General features: G+C 41.6%; 1 protein-coding gene across 6 annotated transcripts in view; it reads right to left on the reverse strand.

Annotated features, from left to right (window-relative positions):
* LOC135971932 (embryonic stem cell-related gene protein-like) overlaps window positions 1–21,846 on the reverse strand; it is a 29,160-nt gene extending 7,314 nt beyond the window's left edge. For 2 of the 6 annotated variants that reach the window (XR_010588352.2, XR_012415515.1), the window contains exons 1-5: window positions 21,563–21,846; window positions 16,680–16,740; window positions 15,012–15,069; window positions 12,069–12,207; window positions 9,971–10,068 (exon numbers count right to left, since the gene is read on the reverse strand). Coding sequence is in view for 2 of the 6 variants with exons in the window: in XM_073996877.1 (XP_073852978.1) it covers window positions 12,069–12,123 (55 nt within the window). In the remaining 4 variants the exon portion in view is untranslated. Of the gene's footprint in view, window positions 1–9,206; window positions 9,333–9,970; window positions 10,069–12,068; window positions 12,208–15,011; window positions 15,070–16,679; window positions 16,741–21,562 lie in introns of those variants that run through there. The other 4 variants (XM_073996877.1, XM_073996878.1, XR_010588353.1 and 1 more) reach the window with 2 other exon arrangements.
* Between the last annotated feature and the right edge of the window lie 1,381 nt (window positions 21,847–23,227).

The following is a 23,227-nucleotide window of genomic DNA, read 5'->3' on the forward strand; positions in this document are numbered from 1 at the left end:
CGCAGGGCTCATGCCTGTAGTCCCAGCACTTTGGGAGGCTGAGGCTGGAGAATCACCAGGTCGGGAGATGGAGACCATCCTGGCTAACACGGTGAAACCCCGTCTCTACTAAAAATACAAAAAAATTAGCTGGGCGTGGTGGCGGATGCCTGTAGTCCCAGCTACTCAGCCTGAGACAGGAGGGAGAATGACTTGAACCCGGGAGGCGGAGCTTGCAGTGAGCCGACGTTGCGCCACTGCACTCCAGCCTGGGTGACAGAGTAAGACTCTGTCTTTAAAAAAAAAAAAAAAAAAAAAAAAAAAGAAAATGTTTACTGCAGAGCAATCTTGGGGCAATACCTGCAGAGGGAGTGAAGGAAGCATGATCGGGCAGAAGGAGAGGTAGAATTGAAAGGACACAAAGATACAAAAATGCGTACCCTCCCTTCCCCCCCCCCCCATGTTGCTAAACTCTTTGTTCTGCTTTCTAATCTTTGCACATACCAGAGATTTCATAAGTTCGGTGGGTACCTGTTTTTCTGCACGTACCAGAGATTTTGTTTTGCACATACCAGAGATTTCCTAAGTTCTGTGAGTATCTGTTTTTCTGCACGTACCAGAGATTTTGTAAGTTCTGAGGCAAGGTCACAAGACGTGTTTAAGTAAGATAAACTCTTGCTGCCATAAACCTGCTCTCCCGCCTCAAAGGTTGAACCGAAATATCAGAAATGGCGGGAACCAATCATAGTTAGCCAAATCGCCTTGTTCAAACACTAGCCAATCATATATCTGATTTGTATAATAACTCTATGCCCACTTTTCTTAGACTATATAACACTGCTCGGAGCTCAGTGGGGGAGCTCTCCTGCCCGTCTTGTTTCGCGAGCGAGTGAGAGTTCCAGGTTCGAACCTGTAATAAAGATCCTTGCTGCTTAGCTTTGACTCTGGACTCTGGTAGTCTTCTTCGAGGAATAAACAGTCTAGGCATAACAGAATTTTGATGCAGTCACAACAAAGGCCTTGGCCAATCCCATAGGTATTCTAGCTTTCTTTAGAGCTCGATTGACCAAGCCTCTATATCCCCTTACTATTTATTAGATGTTGACTGTCGCTGGGGAGGAGGCCTTACTTTCTGCAGACTGGTTCTCTGTCACTGTTACAGTCTTGCCAATGCACCACAATGTAGCAGTCTCTCGCTGCCCAAGGTATCATCCTAAGTTCTTTGTCTCACGACCAAGAAAGTTAAGGATGCTGGACACCAAGGGTGAGTTTGGAATGAAAGTTTAATAAGTGAAAGAAGAAAGGACCCAGAAGAGGATTGTTGTTTTTACAGTTGAATGCAAAGGCTTTTATAGGAAACCCATGAGGGCTACGAGCCTCCTTTGCATAAAAGGTGAATTTATCATAGCCCCACCCTGTCTTCCTAATGCGCATGTGGGCCCCTTATTGCACATGTGCCAGGGGACAGAATTTTCCATTGCAGGCATATATGAGCAAGTCACCTGTGTAGCCCTTCTTATGTCTGTGGTCATGTCTTAGGTAAGCCCCTGTGCAAATTCCCTTATCTGTGCCTGCAGGTTGTTGTTTTGTTTGAAAGGATTAAACCAAGGACCCACCCTAACTGCCTGCCTGATCAGACTTTTTCTTTTCTCCTCTGTCACTACAAAGGCTATTTATTCCCAGAGAGAGACTCAGCTGAGAGCTAGCTGTTCATCACCATCACTAGTCAGTGGAGGGAATGAGTGTCGTGTTCCTGAAGTGGGGGAACCGGGACATGCACCACTGCATCTACTACACCTTGCCCAATTACTTCCTTGGCATACATTCCTAGATGTGTTTAGAGAACATGGACTTTTGATAAGGCTTTAGATATTATCAGTTGCCTTCTATAAAAGTGGTATTTTGGCGGGGTTGCTCACGCCTGTAATCCCGGCATTCTGAGAGGCCGAGGTGGGCACATCACGAGGTCAGGAATTTGAGACCAGCCTGGCCAATACGGCAAAACCCCGTCTCTACTAAAAACACAAAAATTAGCCAGGTGTGGTGGCGGGAGCCTGTAATCCTGGCTACTGGGGAGGCTGAGGCAGGAGAATCGCTTGAAACAGGGAGTCAGAGGTTGCAGTGAGCCGAGATCATGCCATTGCACTCCAGCCTGGGCAACAAGAGCAAGACTCTGTCTCAAAAAAAAAAAAAAAAAAAAAAGTGATATTTCACTTCTAATAGGAGAGCAAGAGACCATTTTTTCTTCTCTGTCAAACAATAACATGCCCTTGCCTGCTCTTTTATCTGTGATTCCACAGCATTTCACACATTCTCTATTATACCGTCTCACATTCAGCGGGAATTCTTTCTTCTTGGTCTCCTAAAATACACTGTTTTCGAGAACAGAAAGGGTGTTTTATTCACACTTATATCTCCTGATCATGTACCATGTATACAGTCAGTCTCTAATTAATACATGTTAAGTAAATTAATGTCTCATTGTAGAAGACTAGGGAGTCACAGAAGATTAACTAACTAGAAACAACGAAAATACTATACAAAAAAAATTAGACATGGTGCAGAATCAAAAGATGGTTGTGGAAGAAATGGAATGTGTTTTTCATGAAGGAGGAATGTAACTACCCAATGGGTTCACCTTGCCCACAGCCTACACAGAGCCAATTTATCAAGACAGGGGAATTGCAATGGAGGAAGAGTAATTCACACAGAGCCGGCTGTGTGGGAGACTAGAGTTTAATTATTACTCAAATCAGTCTCCCCAAGCATTAGGGAAAGCAGAGTTTTTACGGACAACATGGTGGGTGAGGGGAAGCCAGTGAGACATGAATGCTGACTGGTCAGTTAGGAAACAAAATCCTAGGGAACTGAAGCTGTCGTCTTGTACTGAGTCAGTTCCTGGGTGGGGGCCACAAGATCACATGAGCCAGTTTATCAATCTGGGTGGTGCCAGCTGATCTATCAAGTGCAGGGTCAGCAAAATATCTCAAGCACTGATCTTAGGAGGAGTTGAGGGAGGGTCAGAATCTTGTAGCCTCCAGCTGCATGACTCCTACACCATAATTTCTAATATTGTGGCTAATGTTAGTCCTACAAAGGGAATCTAGTTCCCAGGCAAGAAGGAGGTCTGCTTTGGGAAAGGGTTGTTATTGTCTTTGTTTTAAATGACCAACTATAAACCAAGTTTCTCCCAAAGTTAGTTCAACCTACCCCAGGAATGAATAAGGACAGCTTAAAGCTTAAAAGTGAGATAGAGTCAGTTAGGTTAGATCTCTTTCACTGTCTCAGTCATACTTTTGCAAAGATGGTTTCAGGAAAGTGTCATGATGTGTACAATATCATCTGAAAAAGAATAAATGAGAAGCCTAGCTCTTCAATAAAGAGGCAACAATTAATGAAGGGTGAATTATCAAAAACAGAGAAGTGGTGTAATAAATATAGCTCAGGTAATATAACAGGTCAGGGACAAAAGTGTGTTTTTTTCCCCAGCTCTGCTACTTATAACTTGATGAGACTTTTTGATAAATCTTTTTGGAAGCTCTTAAAAACTACCAATGCCAGCCAGGTACAGTGGCTCATACGTGTTAATCCCAGCACTTTGGGAGGCCAAAGCAGGCAGAACACTTGAAGTCAGGAGTTCGAGACCAGCCTGGCCAACATGGCGAAACCTCTTGTTTAATAAATAAAGTTTTGGCGTCACAAAAGAAATAGCACCGAACATAAAATTTTCTTTTTAATTCTCAGCAAGGCAATGTACTTCTACAGAAGGATGTGCCCTTACAGATGGAGCAATGGTGAGTGCACACTTGGACAAGGGAGGGGAAGGGGTTCTTATCCCTGACGCACATGGCCCCTGCTGCTGTGTCTTTCCCCTATTGGCTAGGGTTAGACCACACAGACTAAACTAATTCAGATTGGCTAATTTAAAGAGAGTGATGGGGTGAGTGGTTTCGTGGGAAAAATGGTTATGGCAGAGCAGGTAATCGGAAGGAGTCAGGGTAGAGCAGGTAATCAGAATGAGTCAGAGTGGAGCAGGTAATCGAAAAAGGTTGCTTTACAAGGAAGTTAAGTTTAAAAGTAGAAGGCAAAGAATTGAACGTACTGACATACTGATTCTTTGAAGAGAAATTTAGAACTCATATCTAACAACTTCTCCTCTTGTATTTCCTTACATTTTTTTCTCTTCACATTTCTTTAACATGTCTTGGCTTTGTTGTTTTGCTTGATTTTCCAAAAGAAGAAGCTTCTCTGGATAAGGTGGAGGATAGTTAAGGGAGGTTTTAGTAAGTGCCATTTTTATGAGCCTCTGCACCAACCCACAGATGCATGGTGTGACACAGCACCCAACAAGAATAAGTACACCCATTACGGCAGTGAGGGAAGTAAGAATTGAGGCTATTATTCTTCTCCATTTACTGAACCACTTTTCTAGCCATCCTGTAAAGGAGTCATTTACCCCTGAGTTGTTGGCTAACTCATTGGACAGAGCAGTCAGATCTTGCAATGCCTTTGTTGTACTTCCATCAGAGGCAGTGTTGTTTGGGATGAAAGTACAACATTGAATTTTATTCATGACGCAAATTCCTCTTCTTTCTGCTAATATGTCTAAGGCTATCCTATTTTCCCAAGCCATCTGGCTAGTAGCCCCTAATTGCTCAGTTATTCCTTTAACAGCATCTCTAGTGTAGTCAATAAATCGCTGTTGGTTGTAGTAGATGTAGTTTATCCAGTCTACATTTGTATTAATTGTCACTCACCAAAATATTGACTCAAATCCTGCAGCTATTTGATTTCGGGCTTTAAATTGATCTGGCATTCCCCATGGGACTCCAGTTGTGTTTAAATAGATGTTAGAGTCGAAAGACCCGTATGTGGCTTCTCTTGCTTTACAATGCCTTATTTTTCCTTCCTCTGGTTGATGAAATGCCAGGGTGAAAGGGATAGCCCATTGTACTAAAGCACAAGTGCCACTCCAGTTATTTGGCAGAGTTTCCGGTAAAGGTCCACAATACCACCACACATCTGCTCAGGGATGAAAAAGGGCTGACTGATTGGTAAGCTCTTGGAAAGTATTAAGTTCACTGCATCCCTTCAGGTCTCCAAGGAACACTAAGTTTCCTCCTTGTCACGAGAGACAAGAAGTGAACTTAATGTTGGGAGATGGAAGCTGGATGGCCCTTGGGGGCTGACCCACAGGGTGCCGGACTTCGGGATATAGCAGAGAGAGAGCTTGGCGTGACTTGTTACTCCAGGCTGTAGAATTCTGGAAAAGAGCTACCATGCAACCCATGCCTGGTCAACTGGAGGACCACCCTAGTGGAAAGGGGACAATCTGGGCCTCTGGCCTGCCATGCACACAGCATAACAATCGCTTTTGTTTAACGTGCACACAGAATATTTGATCCATTCCAACCAGGCATTTGCACTTTGGTATCCTGTCTTAATTGCCAAAGTTTGTTTTAAGTCTTTAACTTCTATGATAACTATCTTGGTCTTGTCATTAGATGGAGGAGGAGCAATTGTTCCGTTGTGAAAGGTTTTGGAAGAAGCCTTAGAAGAAGGTGCAGGCGGTAGGGGATCAAAGAAACACATTGCAAAGAATCCAATAGGGTCTGTCCCTGAAACCTCAGCCCCCATACCATAAAACCAACTTAAAGAAGGGAACTAGCTTAGAAAAGGGGAAGAACTTTGAGGGTTCAAGATCATAACCTGTATAGGATGGCACTGGTTTAGCTGACAGTTGGGTGGCGGGGCTGTTCCTCTAGTAAAACAAATGTATGGTTTTAGGAAATTACAAAAACGGGTTGGGGCAGTCCATCCTTGCTCTTTAGTGGTTCACAGAATGCTGGACCAACTATGGCATAAAAGCTCTAAATAGCGGGACAAGACTCCTGGTTGACACTGGGGTCTTTATCAAAATCTCCCCACATTAATTGGTCCCAATTCACTAATGCCCAGTCTGAAGAGAGTCAGGAGGGACAGAGGTACTTTTCTGAAGTAGAGAGCTGTCTTTGACTTGGCAAATCCCCACAGGGTATAACAAGGCAAGCATCAAATGCAATAGTTTGAGGTGAAATTGACTTGGTTATGTTAATAACTAGATGGTCAGCAATAGAGTGAGGAAAGAAGAAAGAGTAATAGAATAGATGAAGGAGAGTTAAATTTTTCTTAGCTTTAGTTAGTAGGGTTTTCCTCTGGGACTATGGCCCAAACACTGGAGGGGGTGGTGCTTTCTTGACTTGGGTTTGATGAGTCCATCCCCTTTCCACTGTACGAATGGCAGTCTCAGTGGTTAGCAGCACAAGGTGGGATCCTTCCCAGGCTGGCTCAAGTTTTCCTTCTTTCCACCCTTTGATGAGAACATGATCCTCAGGCTGGTGCTGGTTTACTGGAAATTCTAGGGGTGGTACCTGTGCTAAAAGACTTAGTTTTGAGGGAAAGGAAAGTGGAAGATAAACCAAGTATAAAATTTCTAAGAAATTGATCTTCTGTTTTAAATGTGGGGACATCAGCAGTGGACTTTATAGTCCTTGGTGCCTTCTTACTTAAAGGAGAAATTTCCTTTAGCACCTATTTTTATTGGTTTTTAGACCAAAGAAAGCCAAATACCATTTTATATCTGACAATGCTTCCTGTATGATTTTATACCAGATAAGCTAAATTTCACCTTTATATTAGTGTCTTATTAATGTTAAACTTAATTTTAATAAAATCTTGTAGACATACTTATCTAATTTTTAATGTCTGACCGTAATGTAAGTTTTTATAGACTCTTTTTAACCTTTTATAATTTTGATTAAAGAGTAGGTTAGTGCTTTAAGAAAAACCTGTTGTGCTTTTATTTAAATGTCTAGTTCACAGAAAAACTAGATTATACCCCTTTAATTTTAGCCAATACGCTTACACACAGAATTTCCTTTACAATTAAGGTTTCAGAACTTGCTTAAACCTTTAAAACCAGATATATATATTTAACCTTTTTTTTTTTTTTTTTTTTTTTATTTTGAGACGGAGTCTCACGCTGTTGCCCAGGCTGGAGTGCAGTGGCGCGATCTCGGCTCACTGCAAGCTCCGCCTCCCGGGTTCCCGCCATTCTCCTGCCTCAGCCTCCTGAGTAGCTGGGACTACAGGCGCCCGCCACCGCGCCCGGCTAATTTTTTTTTTTTTTTTGTATTTTTAGTAGAGACGGGGTTTCACTGTGGTCTCGATCTCCTGACCTTGTGATCCGCCCGCCTCGGCCTCCCAAAGTGCTGGGATTACAGGCTTGAGCCACCGCGCCCGGCCATATTTAACCTTTTAATGTAGGTAAAATCCACATTCTTATGCCTCCTTATAATCCTTTTACCAAAGGTATATTTTACTTTCCTTACACATCTTGTACATAAACTGTTTCTTCAATAGGGAGGCCTAATTACTTTTAAATTATACAACATTTCTTGCATAAATTCCCTTTTATAACTTTTTTTCATGACTTTCACAGACAATTCTTCAACATGTCCCAACTTTTTGACTTGTTGCAATCATCCCTTTCTTTAAACAACCAGTTAATTTATTTTAGGACAAGAATTTACCATATAACATTCCTTTTTACATAAATTCTCCCCCCTCCTCCTTTTTTTCCTCAAAGATAATATCCATTCTTTTCCAAAGTGAACTTCCTTCATGTCTGTGGACTAGACTGTCTAAGGCCACAAGATTAGAAGTTAGAATAATACTGTTACACTGTTAACTTTTAGCAAACTTTACTTTTGTTGAAAACCTTGTAAGTTTGGGATTTCAAGTATTCTTTGCTATTAATAAGACCTCGTTCAGTTCATATTAACTTAGAAATTGTATAGATGGCTCCTTCCTGATTTGTAAGTACTTTAAGGCTTGGCTGAGTGCAAACAGCTTGCATGTTTGAACAGACCAATTATTAGGTAATTTCCCTAACTCTGCTTCTACAAAGAGTTTCCTTGTCACTTAACTGAATACCCATTGTGTCTTTGTCCCTCAATCACCCAGGAGGAACCATCTGTTGTCCTGTCCTGAAGGGAGTTTCTCCTAGGTCTGATCAGACCTTTGTATGGTAATTAAGATTTAGATCCCCTGTTAGGAAACCTGCTGGGTTAAGGGAATTTTCAGTGGTTAATGTGAAATCATCTTTTTCTAACAGAATAGCCTCATACCTTAAGGTTCTTGAGTCAGTAAGCTACCTTTTTGCCTTTTTTTTTTTTGGACTTAGGATAGTTCTGACCTGATGGGGTATGCTCACAATGAGGTTTCCTCTAAAAGTTATTTTTCTGCTTTCCTGTGTTAGCAAAGTAGTTGCCACTACAGATTGAATGCATTTAGGCCATCCACAGTTTACTGGGTTAAGGATTTTTGACTAGGAAGGCTACTGATTGTCAGTGGCTTTAGTGCTTTCCAGCTATGCCGTTGTTTACATTGACAACAAGGTGGTATTGGAGCATTATAGGGTCACGGAGAAGACCTTTAATTATTAGTTACAGGTTTTAAATTTACCCTGGCTTTTAAAGGAAGAGAATATACTCTTTTCTCTTTGTTACTTCTATCTCTGTTTCTCTCTCTCTCTTTCTTTGACTCCCTCTTTGTCTTTCTCTGTCTCTCTCTCTCTCTCTTTGACTCTCTGTCTCTTTCTCTCTGACTTCCTCTCCCAGTTTCTCTTTCCTCTTTGCTAGTCTTTCCCTGCCTCTGCCAGCTGCTTATGCTGCTGTTCTCCCCTCTCCTTCCCCTTCCCCTCGGGGAGGGACTGGCAGGAGTGGAGCTACTCTTTCTTCCCCCAAGAATAAAGGAAAGGGGAGTTCTGAATATTTTTCTTACTACCGGAGGTTTGTGTGAGGTTCAACCCCCTGAAATTTGCAGAAGGCTCAACCCCTCAAACCAGGGATATCTGGCCTTGCTGCTCTGGAAGGTTGACCTGTTTCCTCCCTTTCCCCCTCTGAAGTTCCCTTGCACGCTTCCCACGCATGTTGTCCTCTCTGGCTGCTCCCCCAAAGGAGAATTAGGCCCCTCTTAGTGTTGGCATACAAGTATAAATCCTACAGCAGGATCTGCCCTAACCATAGGAGGTAGCTACAGAACCGCGGAGAGGACCCACTCACTCCATCCAGCAGTAGGACTTGTCACCATCCACACAAACAACACCGCAACTAGGGCTGTTTGTGATCATTCACACACACACACATTTAGCCCTCCAGAATTCGACCACCAAGGAAGTACTTTACCAGCTCCTACGGCTTCTCCTTCCCTAGTCTCTGCACAGTCATCGCCACAGTATGTGAGAATCCTTTAGTCATGTTGCAGTCCTGTTTCTTTCTGCCTTGCTGAGAGCGCCAGTTATTCCTCACACTGGGTGGGTCCTGATTTCTCACCCCTGAGGCTGCCACAAAGGGGTGGGGCGCGCCTCCACACAAGAGAGAACCAGAGCCGCCCCCCGGAGGGGAATGTAATCACAGGCGAGCCCCCAAATTGTTTTAAGGTTTCAGTGCCGCAAAAGAAATAGCACTCCAATGTAAAATTTTCTTTTTAATTCTCAGCAAGGCAATGTACTTCTATAGGAGGGTGCACCCTTACAGATGGAGCAATGGTGAGTGCTCACCTGGACAAGGGAGGGGAAAGGGTTCTTGTCCCAGACGCAGGTGGCCCCTGCTGCTGTGTCCTTCCCCTATTGGCTAGAGTTAGACGGCACAGGCTAAACTAATTCTGATTGGCTAATTTAAAGAATGATGGGGTGAGGGGTTTGGCAGGAAAAATGGTTAAGGCAGAGCAGGAAATTGGAATGAGTCCGGGTGGAGAATGAGCAGGTAATCTGAATGAGTGAGGGTGGAGCAGGTAATCGAAAAAGGTTGCTTTACGAGGAAGTTTAAAAGTAGAAGGCAAAGAATTGAACATACTGACATATTGATTCTTTGAAGATAAATTTAGAACTCATATCTAACACACTCTCTACTAAAAATACAAAACATTAGCCAGGCATGGTGGTGGGCACCTGTAATCCCAGCTACTCTGGAGGCTGAGGCAGGAGAATCGCTTGAATCCAGGAGGCAGAGGTTTCAGTGAGCTAAGATTGCACCATTGCACTCCAGCCTGGGTTACAAGAGTGAGGAAAAAATAAATAAATAAAAATAATAAATAAATAAATTTGTTTTTAAAAAGTCAAATAAACTATTGATGCCTGGATCCTACCACCAGAGATTCCTGAGATAGTGTGGGGTAGACCTGCTAATCATTATGTTCAGATCTCTCCTAGTAATTTAGATGTTCAGCCAGGGTTGAAATTTACTTTCACGGGCCAGGCACAGTGGCTTATGCCTATAATCCCAGCACTTTGGAAGGCCAAGGCAGGTGGATCACCTGAGGTTAGGAGTTCAAGACCAGCCTGGCCAACATGGTGAAACCCCGTCTCTACTAAAAATACAAAAATTAGCCAGACATGATGGTGGGTGCCTGTAATCCCAGCTACTCAGGAGGCTGAGACAGGAGAATCTCTTGAACCCGGGAGGCAGAGGTTGCATTGAGCCAAGATCACACCACTGCACTTCAGCCTGGGCAACAGGGTGAGACTCTGTCTCAAAAAAACCCAGAAATTTACTTTCACCAATTTACTTTATCTCATGTGTAAAATAAAAGAGGGAATAAAAAGATTTTAAAATGAGGCTGTTAGTACAGATTATCTCTAAATGCTCTTAAAATTAATTTGTTCCATAATTCTCTGAACTCAAGTGAAAAAGACAAGCAAATCCCCCAAATCCATAGGGCTGCTTGGGTGCTGTGTTTGGGGAAAAAGATCTGACCAAGGTTCTAGCTACAAAGAGTTCTCTACTGAGGGAAAGGTGAGCTCATTTCTTTCGTGTGTCCTCTCACAGCAGAACAGGTTCTGAATGTCTTCCCAGAATCATGCAGTACTCTGTGATACTAGAAGTAGAAGCTGCAATGCTTAATGGGAGAAAGACTGAAAATAGGTTTCAGATACACAAACATTTTACACAATGAATGATTCCTGGCCGGTGAGAACAAGACAATATAAATGTATTCTAGTGCATCTTTCTTATCTTGGTGGGGGCTCTTACTGGGCATAATCTCTTGAATTGAAAATAAATTTTTACCCTTACTTGACATATAACTAATTGCATTGCAATGAACATAAGAATTGAGTCTTACACTTACCAATGAACACAAGCATTGAGTCTTACACTTACCTATGTACTTCTCACATAAATCAAATATAGTTCTAGGAACAGAGTGGGTAAACACATTTTTCTTAAATTAAATTGAAGTTTACCTGTTAGTGCAACAGTATAGATCTGAAGTCCAAGGTAAATGATGAATCAGACAGTTATGGCAATAGTCATAGTTAGATCAGCCTAGATTTTCATTGTCTTTCTGTTTGGGGATAATAGCTTAGTAATGGTGTCTGAAATTGTATTCTGGGTCAGACTAGAATGTAGTGATGATACTTTGTGTGAGTTACATTTTCTGGGGTACCTTCTTTGATAAAAATACTACAAGTAACACCAAATTAACAGATTTTATTTACCAATTGTTATCTTTTTTAAGAGACAGGGTCTCACTATGTAGCCCAGGTTGGTCTCAAACTCCTGGGCTCAAGCAATACTCCTGCCTCAGCCTCCCAAGTAGCTGCAATTCCAGGCACATGCCACCATGTGCAGTGTATTTTCTAGTTCTTTAAAGTGATTAGGGAGTCCCAGGAACATACTATCCTCAGAAAAAGGCTAACTCATCTTAAGGTTCTACATGTGGTCCTGATTTGTGTAAAAATCCCTCCTCTCAAAATGTGCAACAGGAGAAAGGTTTTTAATGTATCCTTTTCTGGGACTTTATCTTACTGTTTATCCTTTATTTCATAGCCATTGCTTATTGAAGTTTCTTGCATCGGTTCAAAACCTTAGAATGCGCCAACAGACAACATGAGGTGGTGTGGAGCAACATACTGTTTTAATGAGCGCCTGGGTGCAGGTGGACTGAGGCCTAAAATGGTGTCAGCACCAAAATGAGGATGGGGCAGGGGTTTTATGGTCTCCAGTAAACAGGAAGTGTCCCAGTTTGATGTGACTGCTACGTAGTACCTGGATGGCCTCTTTCTCGATCTTCAGGGGTACATGTCTTCCCGCCAGGGTACATGTCTTCCAGCCGGCGCTCTTCCTGCTTCTGCTATCTTGCTGGCACACACTGCTGTTTCAAGTAGCCTTGTGCCTTGGGACAGGTCTGAGAAAGGAGGAGTTACTCACCCCTTCAAGCTTTCAGGCTTCAGGGAGAATCTTACAGTTTATATCATGGACAGGTGGAACTCTAGATGTTTCTAATTCAGACCCAGAGTTCTGGAATGAGTTTGGCATCTCACTTTGAAGACCTGGGGATACTTAACTCCCAAATACCAGGAGGCTCCAAGTTTCCACTAGAGGGCCTCACATACTTTGAGACAAGAAAGAGGTTGGCAAATATCACAGGAATTCTAAAGCAATAAGCTGCAAAAAGTAGGGGGAGGAGAAATGTTTTTATGCAGAGCCTTGTGAGAATGAGCTGCTGCTGGGAAGTTGGTGGGAGGGTGCACATAGCAGCAGCTGTGACTAAAACCACCACCACCTCCATCTTAGTTGTTTTCCTTTGTTGGGGAAGAGTCAAACTTTGTAACGTATTTGAACAGGTTTGTTCTGAGCCAAATGTGAGTGACCAATGGCCCATGAAACAGCCCTCAAGAGATCCTGAGAACATGTGCCCAAGGTGGTCAGGCTTCAACATGGTTTTCTATATTTTAGGGAAACATAAGCCATCAGTCAATACATGTAAGATGTACACTGGTTCAGTTCAGAAAGGCAGGAAAACTGAAAGCGGTCAGCTTCCAGGTCATAGGCAGATTCAAACGTTTTCTGATTGACAATTGGTTGAAATAGCTATTATCGGCTGGGCATAGTGGCTCATGCCTGTAATCCCAGCACTTTGGGAGGCCAAGGCGGGTAGATCACTTGAGGTCAGGAGTTGGAGACCAGCCTGGGAAACATGATGAAACCCCGTCTGTACCAAAAAATACAAAAATTAGGCAGGCGTGATGAGGTGCACCTGTAGTCCCAGCTACTTGGGAGGCTGAGGTGGGAGAATCACTGGAACCCAGGAAGTAGAGGTTGCAGTGAGCCAAGATGGCATCATTGCACTCCAGCCTGGATAACAGAGACTGTGTCTCAAAGAAAAAAAAAAAAAACTGTTATCTAAAGACCTTGACCAGGCACGGTGGCTCATGCCTATAATCCCAGCACTTTGGGAGGCTGAGGTGGGTGGATCACCTGAGGTCAGGAGTTTGAGACCAGCCTGGACAACATAGTGAAACCCCCTTCTCTACTAAAAATACAAAAATTAGCTGGGTGTGGTGGCAAACACCTGTAGTCTTATCTACTCGGGAGGCTAAGGCAGGAGGATCGCTTGAACCTGGGAGGTGGAGGTTGCAGTGAGCCAAGATCGCACCACTGCACTCCAGCCTGGACAAGTGAGACTCCATCTGAAAATAAATAAGTAAAATAAAGACCTGGAATCAATACAAAGGAATGTCTGGGTTATGATAAGGAGTTGTAGAGACCAAGATTTTATCATGCAGATGAAGTGTCCAGTAGCAGACTTCAGAGACAATAGATTGTAAATGTTTCTTATCAGACTTAAGGAGTCTGTCGTATTAGTCTTAAAGTCTGTGTTGATGTTAAGGCTGGTCAGCTGAGCCTGAATTCCAAAAGGGAGGAGGGTATAATGAGGCATGTCCAACTCCCTCTTCCCATGATGGCCTGAACTAATTTTTCAGGTTAACTTTAGAATGCTTTTGCCTGAGAGGAGGGGTCCATTCAGATGGTTGGGGGGTTTAGAATTTTATTTTTGGTTTATACCTTCTCGAGAAAAGAAAGAGCAAAACCCAGAAATACAGACAGTCTTGATAATCAGAAGTACTTGGAAATCGCAATCACTTCAAGAGACTTTATTTAAAACAAATGACTTGATAAGATTGAAGAAGTATGTTGCATGTTGATTGATTGATTGATTGATTGATTGATTGATTTTTTGAGACAGAGTTTTGCTCTTGTTGCCCAGGCTGGAGTACAGTGGCACAATCTCGGCTCACTGCAACCTCCGGCTTCCGAGTTCAAGCTATTCTCCTGCCTCAGCCTCCCAAGTAGCTGGGATTACAGGCCTGCACCACCACGCCTGGCTAATTTTGTATTTTTTTAGTAGAGATGGGGTTTCTTCATGTTGGTCAGGCTGGTCGCGAACTGTCAGCCTCAGGTGATCCGCCCCACCTCGCTCTCCCAAAGTACTGGGATTACAGGCGTGAGCCACCACACCCGGACATGTGTGTTGATCTTTTAAAGGAATAGAAAAAACGTTTCCTTACTATACTAAGGGTATTTAGATCCGCATGACTAGTGGGTTTCATTTAACGAGCCAAATCTAGTCAGTCAGGCAGTTACCCTTAGGGTTTTGTAATCAATTAGCCAAGCTGACCACAAAAAAGTCAGAAAGAGTATCTAGGACTTACCAGCATTTATCTACCTAGACGTATCCTCCTAAAATTAGAATCAGAAAATGATACCAGTAATATTTATTATTATTTGATATTGTTTTGGAAGTCCTGGCCAAATCAATAAGATATGAGAAAAAATGGTGGTTAGAGAATTTGAAAAGAAAGAAACTACTATAGCATTTTCTGTAAGTAATTAAGTAGGAGAAAAAAACCAAAGATCATTTTTAAGCTTCTAGAGTTATAGCAAGAGTATAGAAATGACCAGATACAAAGGCACATATATGATTATCTTTTTGAAAATAGTTCTATATTTGAAGTAGTTATATATCAATTAGACAATTGTGCTCTGAAGAAAAGGAGGATAAAGACACACACACGTAAACTAAATGTGACCTATGTTATAAAAATATTTTATTTGGAAATTGTTAATGTTTGAAAGCAGACAAAATAAGGATAGCAACACAAAATGTCTTCTGACTTAGTGTAATACTATTCGCAATATAGCATTTACCTGGTGAATTATTCATCACATATCATGGTGCCCAGGTTTGTTGGCTCAAGTTGTGATGCTGTTTTTAGAAAAAAAAAAAAAAAAGTGAATTTAACCAAACTCATAGATTACTCAGATATAACCTAGAATGATACTTTTTACTATGTAAAGAATAACTGTCACACTTCCTGAAATACAGATGTTGGGATGACCAATGCAATCTAAGATTTTAATTAGAAGGTTGCTTGGTAAGCCTAGAATTAAAGAGAAAGGAGATGACTGAATAGTTGAAATGTTTTTTGGCCTCAGGCATTTCAGGTGAAGGTACAGCATTCAACAAACCCACAGCCAAGTCTACCTCTCTAGTTCCTTGTTTTCATGTTTTATTACTGGCTATCCTTGCCATACCTCATCTGATTCACACATGTTTTATTTATGGAACAAAGGTTTTTAAAAATGTAAAGGTTAAAATTAGGCAGTGTGGTGAAGGGGAAGCCTTTTTTTTTTTTCTGAAATCTTATGAGTTCTTAGTTGGAGAGAAGCCCTGAAACCAAAGACAGATTAAAAAGAGAAAAACAAACTTAAATTTATTTACTTGTGTATTTCATATATACATGGGAGACACCCAAGGAATGAGTAATTCTTAAGGAGGTGGTTTTGTTTTTGTTTTGTTTTGCTTTGTTTTTGTTGTTGTTGTTGCTGTTGAGACAGTCTTATTCAGTCACCCAGGCTGGAGTGCAGTGGCATGATCTTGGCTCACCACAACCTCTGCCTCCTAGGTTCAAGTGATTCTCCTGTCTCAGCCTCCCGAGTAGCTGAGGTTACAGGTATATGCCACCAGACCTGGCTAATTTTGTATTTTTAGTAGAGACTGGGTTTCTCCATGTTGGTCAGGCTGGTCTCAAACTCCCAATCTCAGGTGATCCGCCCGCCTCGGCCTCCCAAAGTGCTGGGATTACAGGCGTGAGCCACCGTGCCCGGCCCTAAACCCACTTCTTTTGTCTGAATTCTTGATTTCCTTGACGCAAGACAATGAACCTCGGGTATTTACCCCAGACAAATGACACCACTTCACAAGTATGTCGCAAAGTATTCAAAACCAGAGACATGAGGATGAGCACAAGAATGACTGGGACAAAAGGACATGAATGGGATATTCCTGAGAGATCCCCTAAGATACTTATAAAGACAAGACTGGATATGATACCTGGGTGCTCTGGCCTGTTAAAGGGCCAGAGGAAGTGGAAACAAATGGGAAGTAGGTGGAACCAGAAACAATCCACCAATTCCAGGAAACATTCCAGGCAAGTCTATTAAAAATCATGATTTACCATTTGGATTCGAAGTGAACATGATAATAAATAACAGCATAGATTCACATGGAAATCATGTTAGACTAATCTAACCTCTTGCCTTAGGTAGAATTAAGAAAGGTGGAGAATATTTTGCATCTTTACTTCTGCAAAGCACTCAATAAAGTCTCTCAATACAATGACTACCTTCCTAACTGGTTAAACCAGATCATGTGATGATGTGACACAGAGCTGTCTCCACAGGCCTGTCTTGTTCATCATATTTTCAGGTGACTTGGATGAAGATGTAAAATCTCATCACAATGATAGACGACATGATACTCAGTCAGGGAGAGCAAATCACATGGATGATGGAATCAAGATCCAAAGTTCTTACCAGTCTGAAGCAGCAGATTATATCCAGTAACATGAAATTTCACAAGTATAAATTTTGTCCCCTGAAACAGAAAATCAGTTGCATAAGTATGGGTCAGGACTTGGGTGCTAATAGTTTATCATCAGTACCTTTACTTATCCAACATTAATTGAGGGCTTCCCCAGTGTGAGGCTGTGTTAGGAACTAGGAATACAAGAGTGAGTGAGATACACTTCCTACCTTCAGTGATTTTGCAGTCTATTGAGGAATATAAACAAATAAACAGGAATATATAATGTTACATGAGAGACTCCTAGAGGTAGGGCAGGCTCAGTGGCTCCTGCCTGTAATCCCAGCACTTTGCAGGGCTGAGGCGGGGGAATAACCTGAGGTCAGGAGTTCGAGACCAGCCTGACCAACATGGAGAAACCCTATCTCTACTAAAAATACAAAATTAGCCGGGCATGGTGGCACATGCCTGTAATCCCAGCTACTCAGGAGGCTGAGGCAGGAGAATCACTTGAACCCGGGAGGCGGAGATTGCAGTAAGCTGAGATTGCGCTATTGCACCCCAGCCTGGGCAGCAAGAGCAAAACTCTGAAAAAAAAAAAAAAAAGGAAAAGAAAAAGAAAGAAAGAGAGAGAGAGAGAAAGAGAGAAAGAAAAAGGGGAGGGAGGGAGGGAGAGAGGGAGGGAAGGGGACTAAAGACTCCTGGTGCTAAAGAGCCCAAAGGAGCACTTTACCCTACTCTGATGGGTTTAGGAAATTTTTCCTACAGCAACTCACAGCTGAGTGCGTTCCCAATGATGAGTAGGAGTTAAGTAATGTTGAGGGAACGAACTTTCCTAACAAATCCAGTAGCACATCAATGGCCTGTAAACAAGGAGGACCTGGCTCACTGGGCCCTGAAAGCCCTGGATTGCTTGTGTGGATGAAGTAGAAGGCTATAGGGGCTGGAGAAGGGAGCAAGGAAGGACCAGACCAAGGAGAGGGGTGAACTGGAATTTAATCCTGAGGAATAAAGGCATTTAAATAGGGTGTCAGATTTATTATTTAAAAAGATCACTCCAGCAGTAAAGTAGAGAATGGATTAAAGTGGAGACCACCCTGGGAGCAGAGAGATTATCAAAGAGGCAATTACAGTAAATGATCTAGGAGAAATGTAGATGGCCTGAAATAAGCCATGGGAGTGAAAAGCAGTGGAAGTTAAAGATATGAAAGAGAGAAAAATCTATAGAACTTGGTGATTGATTGGTTTAGGGCAATGAGAGAAAGGAGGAAGTCGAATAGAACACAGGATTACATTGTCTTGTGTAGCAATTTAATTTTTCTTTGAACACTCCCAATAACACTAAGAGAGAGATGCTAGTATTATGTCTGCTTTACACTTGAGCAAGCTTGGAGAAGTTCACTAACTCGTTTACATTCAGGCTAGAAAGCACTATATTCGATATTCAAACCCAGACAAACTAAAATATGATAGACTGAGCTTTTATTTTCATATATCAAGTATAAGATGTAAGAAATAATAATTTTTAAAATATAAATTCCTGTTTAACCTCAAAAGTTTTATGACTGTATCCTATTTTCTGAGTTTCAAGACTTTGTCCATAAATGTTCATGGATACCCAAAAGTGTTGACATTTGAATCCCAGGTTATAGCAAAGAGGACAATAAACGACTTGCAGGATCTTCCTTTGTTACTAACGGAATGTCCAACAGCAGAAGAAGTGCTAAAGTCCTGGGAAGTGATGACCCTAGGGATTCTGCTTAGGCAACTCATTTATAAAAACGAGGGTTACAACAGGAATATTTAGTACAATAAGAAAGATAAACTCCAAGGATTTTAAGATTACTTTCAATTAAATGACAGACTGATTTCTGACTTCTCAAGAGACTAGGTAAACCAGAAAACAGTAACTATTATATTTAAACTACTGGCTGGGTGCAGTGGCTCATGCCTGTAATCCCAGCACTTTGGGAAGCCAAGGCCGGTGCATCACTTGGAGTCAGGAGTTTGAGACCAGCCTGGCCAACGTGGTGAAACACTGTCTCTACTAAAAATACAAAAATTAGCCAGGTGTGGTGGCGGGCGCCTGTGGTCCCAGCTACTCGGGAGGCTGAGGCAGGAGAATGGCTTGAACCCAGGAGGCAGAGGTTGCAGTGAGCCAAGATCATACCACTGCATTCCCACTTGGGAGACAGAGCGAGACTATGTCTCAAAAAATAAATAAAATAAATAAACTACTGAAAGAAAAGCACAGCCAACTTAAAATTATCTAACCTGCAAAAATGTCACTTTAAAATGAGACAAACAAAAAACAAAACCTAATAGAGTTTATAACTAGTAGACTTTCACTAAAGGAAATTTCAAAGGATATATTTCAGGCTGAAGAGAAAAGCTACCTGATGGAAATCTGAAGTTCAGGAAAGAATGAAACACAGAAAGCATGATAGAGCTGGGCGTGGTGGTATGTGTCTGTAATCCCAGCTTCTCAAGAGGCCAAAGTGGGAGGATTGCTTGAGCTCAGGAGTTCAAATCCAACCGGGGAAATTAGCAAGACCCTGTCTGTCTCCTAAGGAAACAAAAACTAAACAACAACAACAACAACAAACAAAAACAAAAACAAAACCAAAGCGTGAGAAATAAATATGTGAGCAGCTGGCCACAGTGGCTCATGCCTGTAATCCCAGCACTTTGGGAGGCTGAGGTGGGTGAATCACTTGAGAATAGGAGTTTGAGACCAGCCTGGCCAACATGGTGAAACCCCATCTTTACTAAAAAATACAAAAAATTAGCCTGGCGTGGTGGTACACACCTGTAATCCCAGCTACTTGGGGGGCTGAGGCAGGAGAATCACTTGAACCCAGGAGTCAGAGGTGGCAGTGAGCTGAGATTGCACCACTGCACTCCAGCCTGGATGACAGAGTGAAACTACATCTAAAAAAATTTAAAAATAAAAATAAAAACAAATAAATATGTGAGCAAATATAAATTGTTTGACTCCATAAAGCAGTAATGTCTTGTAGAATTAAAAACATAAAACATACAGCAGTGGTAACAATTTGAGAATGTTATAAATTGAGTCAAGTGGGCCAGGTGCAATGGCTTATACTACAGTCCCAGCACTTTGGGAGGCCAAGGCAGGAGTATCACTTGAGCCCTGGAATTAGAGGCTGCAGTGAGCCATGATCTTCTTCATGCACTTCATTGCATTCCAGCCTAGGTGACAGAGTAAGATCCTGTCTCTAAAAAAAAAAAAGAAAGAAAGAAAAAAAATTGAGTCAAGTAGAAGAGATGACTTAAAATATTAATTAACTTTAGATTTTTATATGTTTAGTATGCATGTTGAAATTTCTAGGATAAACAATGAAAGGAATAGAGACACCGTGTATACATTCCGAACTAGCAGAGAGAATAAGTGAAATGTGAATTAGTTAGAATAGGCTTAGTTGTGCTACAGTAACAAACAACCTCAAAATGTCAGTGGCATAAGATTTATTACTCATTTCTCCTACATGTCCATCATGGTCCAGCAAGGGGTTCTCCCTACCATAGTCACTTGGGAACACAGGCTGACACAGGCTTCATCCTGACACACAATTCCACAATAACAGAGGCAAAAGGAAGAAAGCATGGCAACCTGCAGGCCAGCTCTTGATCCTGCTGCAAGAAGGGACCTACATGACTTCTACTCACACATCATTGACCAGAGAAAGTCATGTAGTCACATCTAAGTACAAGGGACAAAGAAGTGGGATCCTTCTAAGTGCCTGGAACAAGAGAACTAAACATCTGTGATTAGCCTTAATGGCTTTTATAAAGTGATATACAAATACACAACTAATCCAAAAGAAAGGAAAACAGGAGAGGAAAAAGAAATACCAGACAAATGAGACAAACAGAAAAGACTAAATAGATGATAGATATACACTGAGGAAGATGAAGATGAATAATTGCAATAAATATAAATGGACCAGTTAAAACACAACACTGATGGAGGAAAATCTAACTCTATGTTGTTTACAAGAGATACTTCAAAAACGTAAGAATTCAGAAAACTGGAGAATGAAAACATAGAAATGATAAAAATTGCAGCATATCTATGCTTTAGAATCCTTTAGAGCAATAAAATTGAACAAAATATATCCACTTGTAGCACCATAAATGGATTGAATAAACATAAGGTAGTTCAGTCACAAAAAATACATACAATGAGATTCTATTTATATAACATTCAAGAACAGGTGAAATTAAACTGTAATGTTTAGAGATGGATACATAAGTGATATAATTATAAAAAGAAGAAAGGAAATTGTTATCTCAAGCATAATTTTTTTTTTTTTTTTTTTCTGGAGGAAAGAAAGTGCTGTGGTCAGGAAAGAGTGCACGGTTGAGAGCTTCAGAAACACTGCCATTGTTCTGTTTCTGACCTTAGCAGAAGTCAAAAGGGTGTCTGCCTCATTGATATTCTTTAAACTTTGTCTACATGTATGGTTTTGGTACTCTGATATGTGTGTGTGTGACTGTGTGTGTTATATAAGGTACCTTACAATTTTTAAAAAATGCTTAAGAAGTAAAGGTTTTATTAGATGATTAGATGTGAAAATCAGGAGGTCACTGGATTCTTTGCTAGAGTAGTTTCACAGTGTCCTCTTTCCAGTTGAAGAGAATATTGGAGCTAAAGAAACAGAGTCAACAAGGAGCTTGGCAATGAAGAGAAGGAGCCAACTGGTAAGTAGCTTGGGAAGGCTGAGTAGAAGGTAACATGAAATTGTCCGTATCCTAAGGAGTCAATACAGAAAAAGACACTGGAAATGCAGGACAGAGATACAGCACAGTCTCAGGAGCTGGGCAAAGATGGGATCCAGCTCACAAGCAAAAGTATAGGAGAATGTCTTACCTGTAAGAATGGTGGAGGCCGGGCACAGTGGCTCACGCCTGTAATCCCAGCAGTTTGGGAGAGCCAGGTGGGCAGATCGCCTGAGGTCAGGAGTTTAAGATCAGCCTGGCCAACACGGTGAAACCCCGTTTCTACTAAAAATACAAAAATTAGCCCGGTGTGGTGGCAGGCACCTGTAATTCCAGCTACTCGGGAGGTGAGGCAGGAGAATTGCTTGAACCCGGGAGGTGAAGTTTGCAGTGAACTGAGATCGTGCCGCTGCATTCCAGCCTGGGCGACAGAGTGAGACTCTGTCTCTTTAAAAAGAAAAAAGAAAAAAAAGAATGGTGGAAAGGAAGGGAAGTAGGTACCAAAATGGAAAGGGATGCAGCCAAGAAACAAGGAAGTTGACCAAGAATATGAACAGAAGAGGAAGGTCCTTTCAACAATGGAACCTACCTCTACAACCGGGACTTCTGAAACAGCGTTCTGAGAATGTGCGCATCACCTCTGTTGTCTGGATCATTGGGGAAAAATAACTGGTATGGAATGACCTGTGACCTGTTACTGAGAGGGCTCACTTCCTGTGCATTAAATTACAGCTACTATATTTAGATTCATTACACATATTAAAATGTGACATTCATCTCTCAGAATATTTCTTAAGTAATTCAACATGTATCACAACTGTAATTTCTCTTTTTTTCTTTTCTTTTCTTTTTTTTTTTTGAGACGGAGCTTCACTCTATCACCCAGGCTTGAGTGCAGTGGCATGATCTTGGCTCTCTGCAACCTCTGCCTCCCGGGTTCAAGTAATTCTCCTGCCTCAGCCTCCTGAGTAGCTGGGGCTACAGGCGTACGTTGACACGCCGGACTGATTTTTTGTATTTTAGTAGAGACAGGGTTTCACCGTGTTGCCCAGGCTGGTCTCAAACTCCTGAGCTCAAGCAATCCACCCACCTTGGCCTCCCAAAGTGCTGGGATTAAAGGCATGAGCCACCACACCTGGCCCCAGCTCCATGATCTGTAAAACAGACAGGCTGGATAACTCACAAAACAATAATAAAGAATAACTAAAATGTATATGTATATTGGGGGTGGATTTAAAGAGGGATGTGGAGTTGGTTCACCTTTTTAATCACTCCTGTAATATTGACTGATATTTTTCTGAATGAGTACAGATTTACACACAAAATTCCTGATTTAGTATTTTAAAGATAAATGATTTTTATCTTCTGTAATTTGTTTCCTTATCTGTAAATTAAAGCACCTTGCTCAAAGGGTTACTGCGGGAACTAAATAAAATTATCCAGGTAAAGCATCTAGAACAATTCAACCAGCTCAGTGACCAGAGTTGCAGCCTTATTTGCCTGAATAATGAAATCATTATTGATTTAAGTTCCCAGCTATGAAACCATATGTCCCAGTTTGCCTAGGACCTTCCCTATGTATGCTGCTGTCCTGGATTAATTACTAGTAGTATTCCTTCTCACTCTCAAAAGTATCACAATTCAGACAGTAGATTAGATGGGTACCCTATTCAGAGCACATAGTAAACCCTCCATGGATATCAGTATATTGTTATTATTACCAGTTTAATATGTCTTCCGAAAAAGTCACAATTAACAGTTAAGTTTGGCTGGCATGGTGGCTTATGTTTGTAATCCCAGCACTTTGGGAGGCCAA

This window comes from Macaca fascicularis, chromosome 7 (assembly GCF_037993035.2).
Source record: "Macaca fascicularis isolate 582-1 chromosome 7, T2T-MFA8v1.1".
Taxonomy (NCBI): domain Eukaryota; kingdom Metazoa; phylum Chordata; class Mammalia; order Primates; family Cercopithecidae; genus Macaca; species Macaca fascicularis.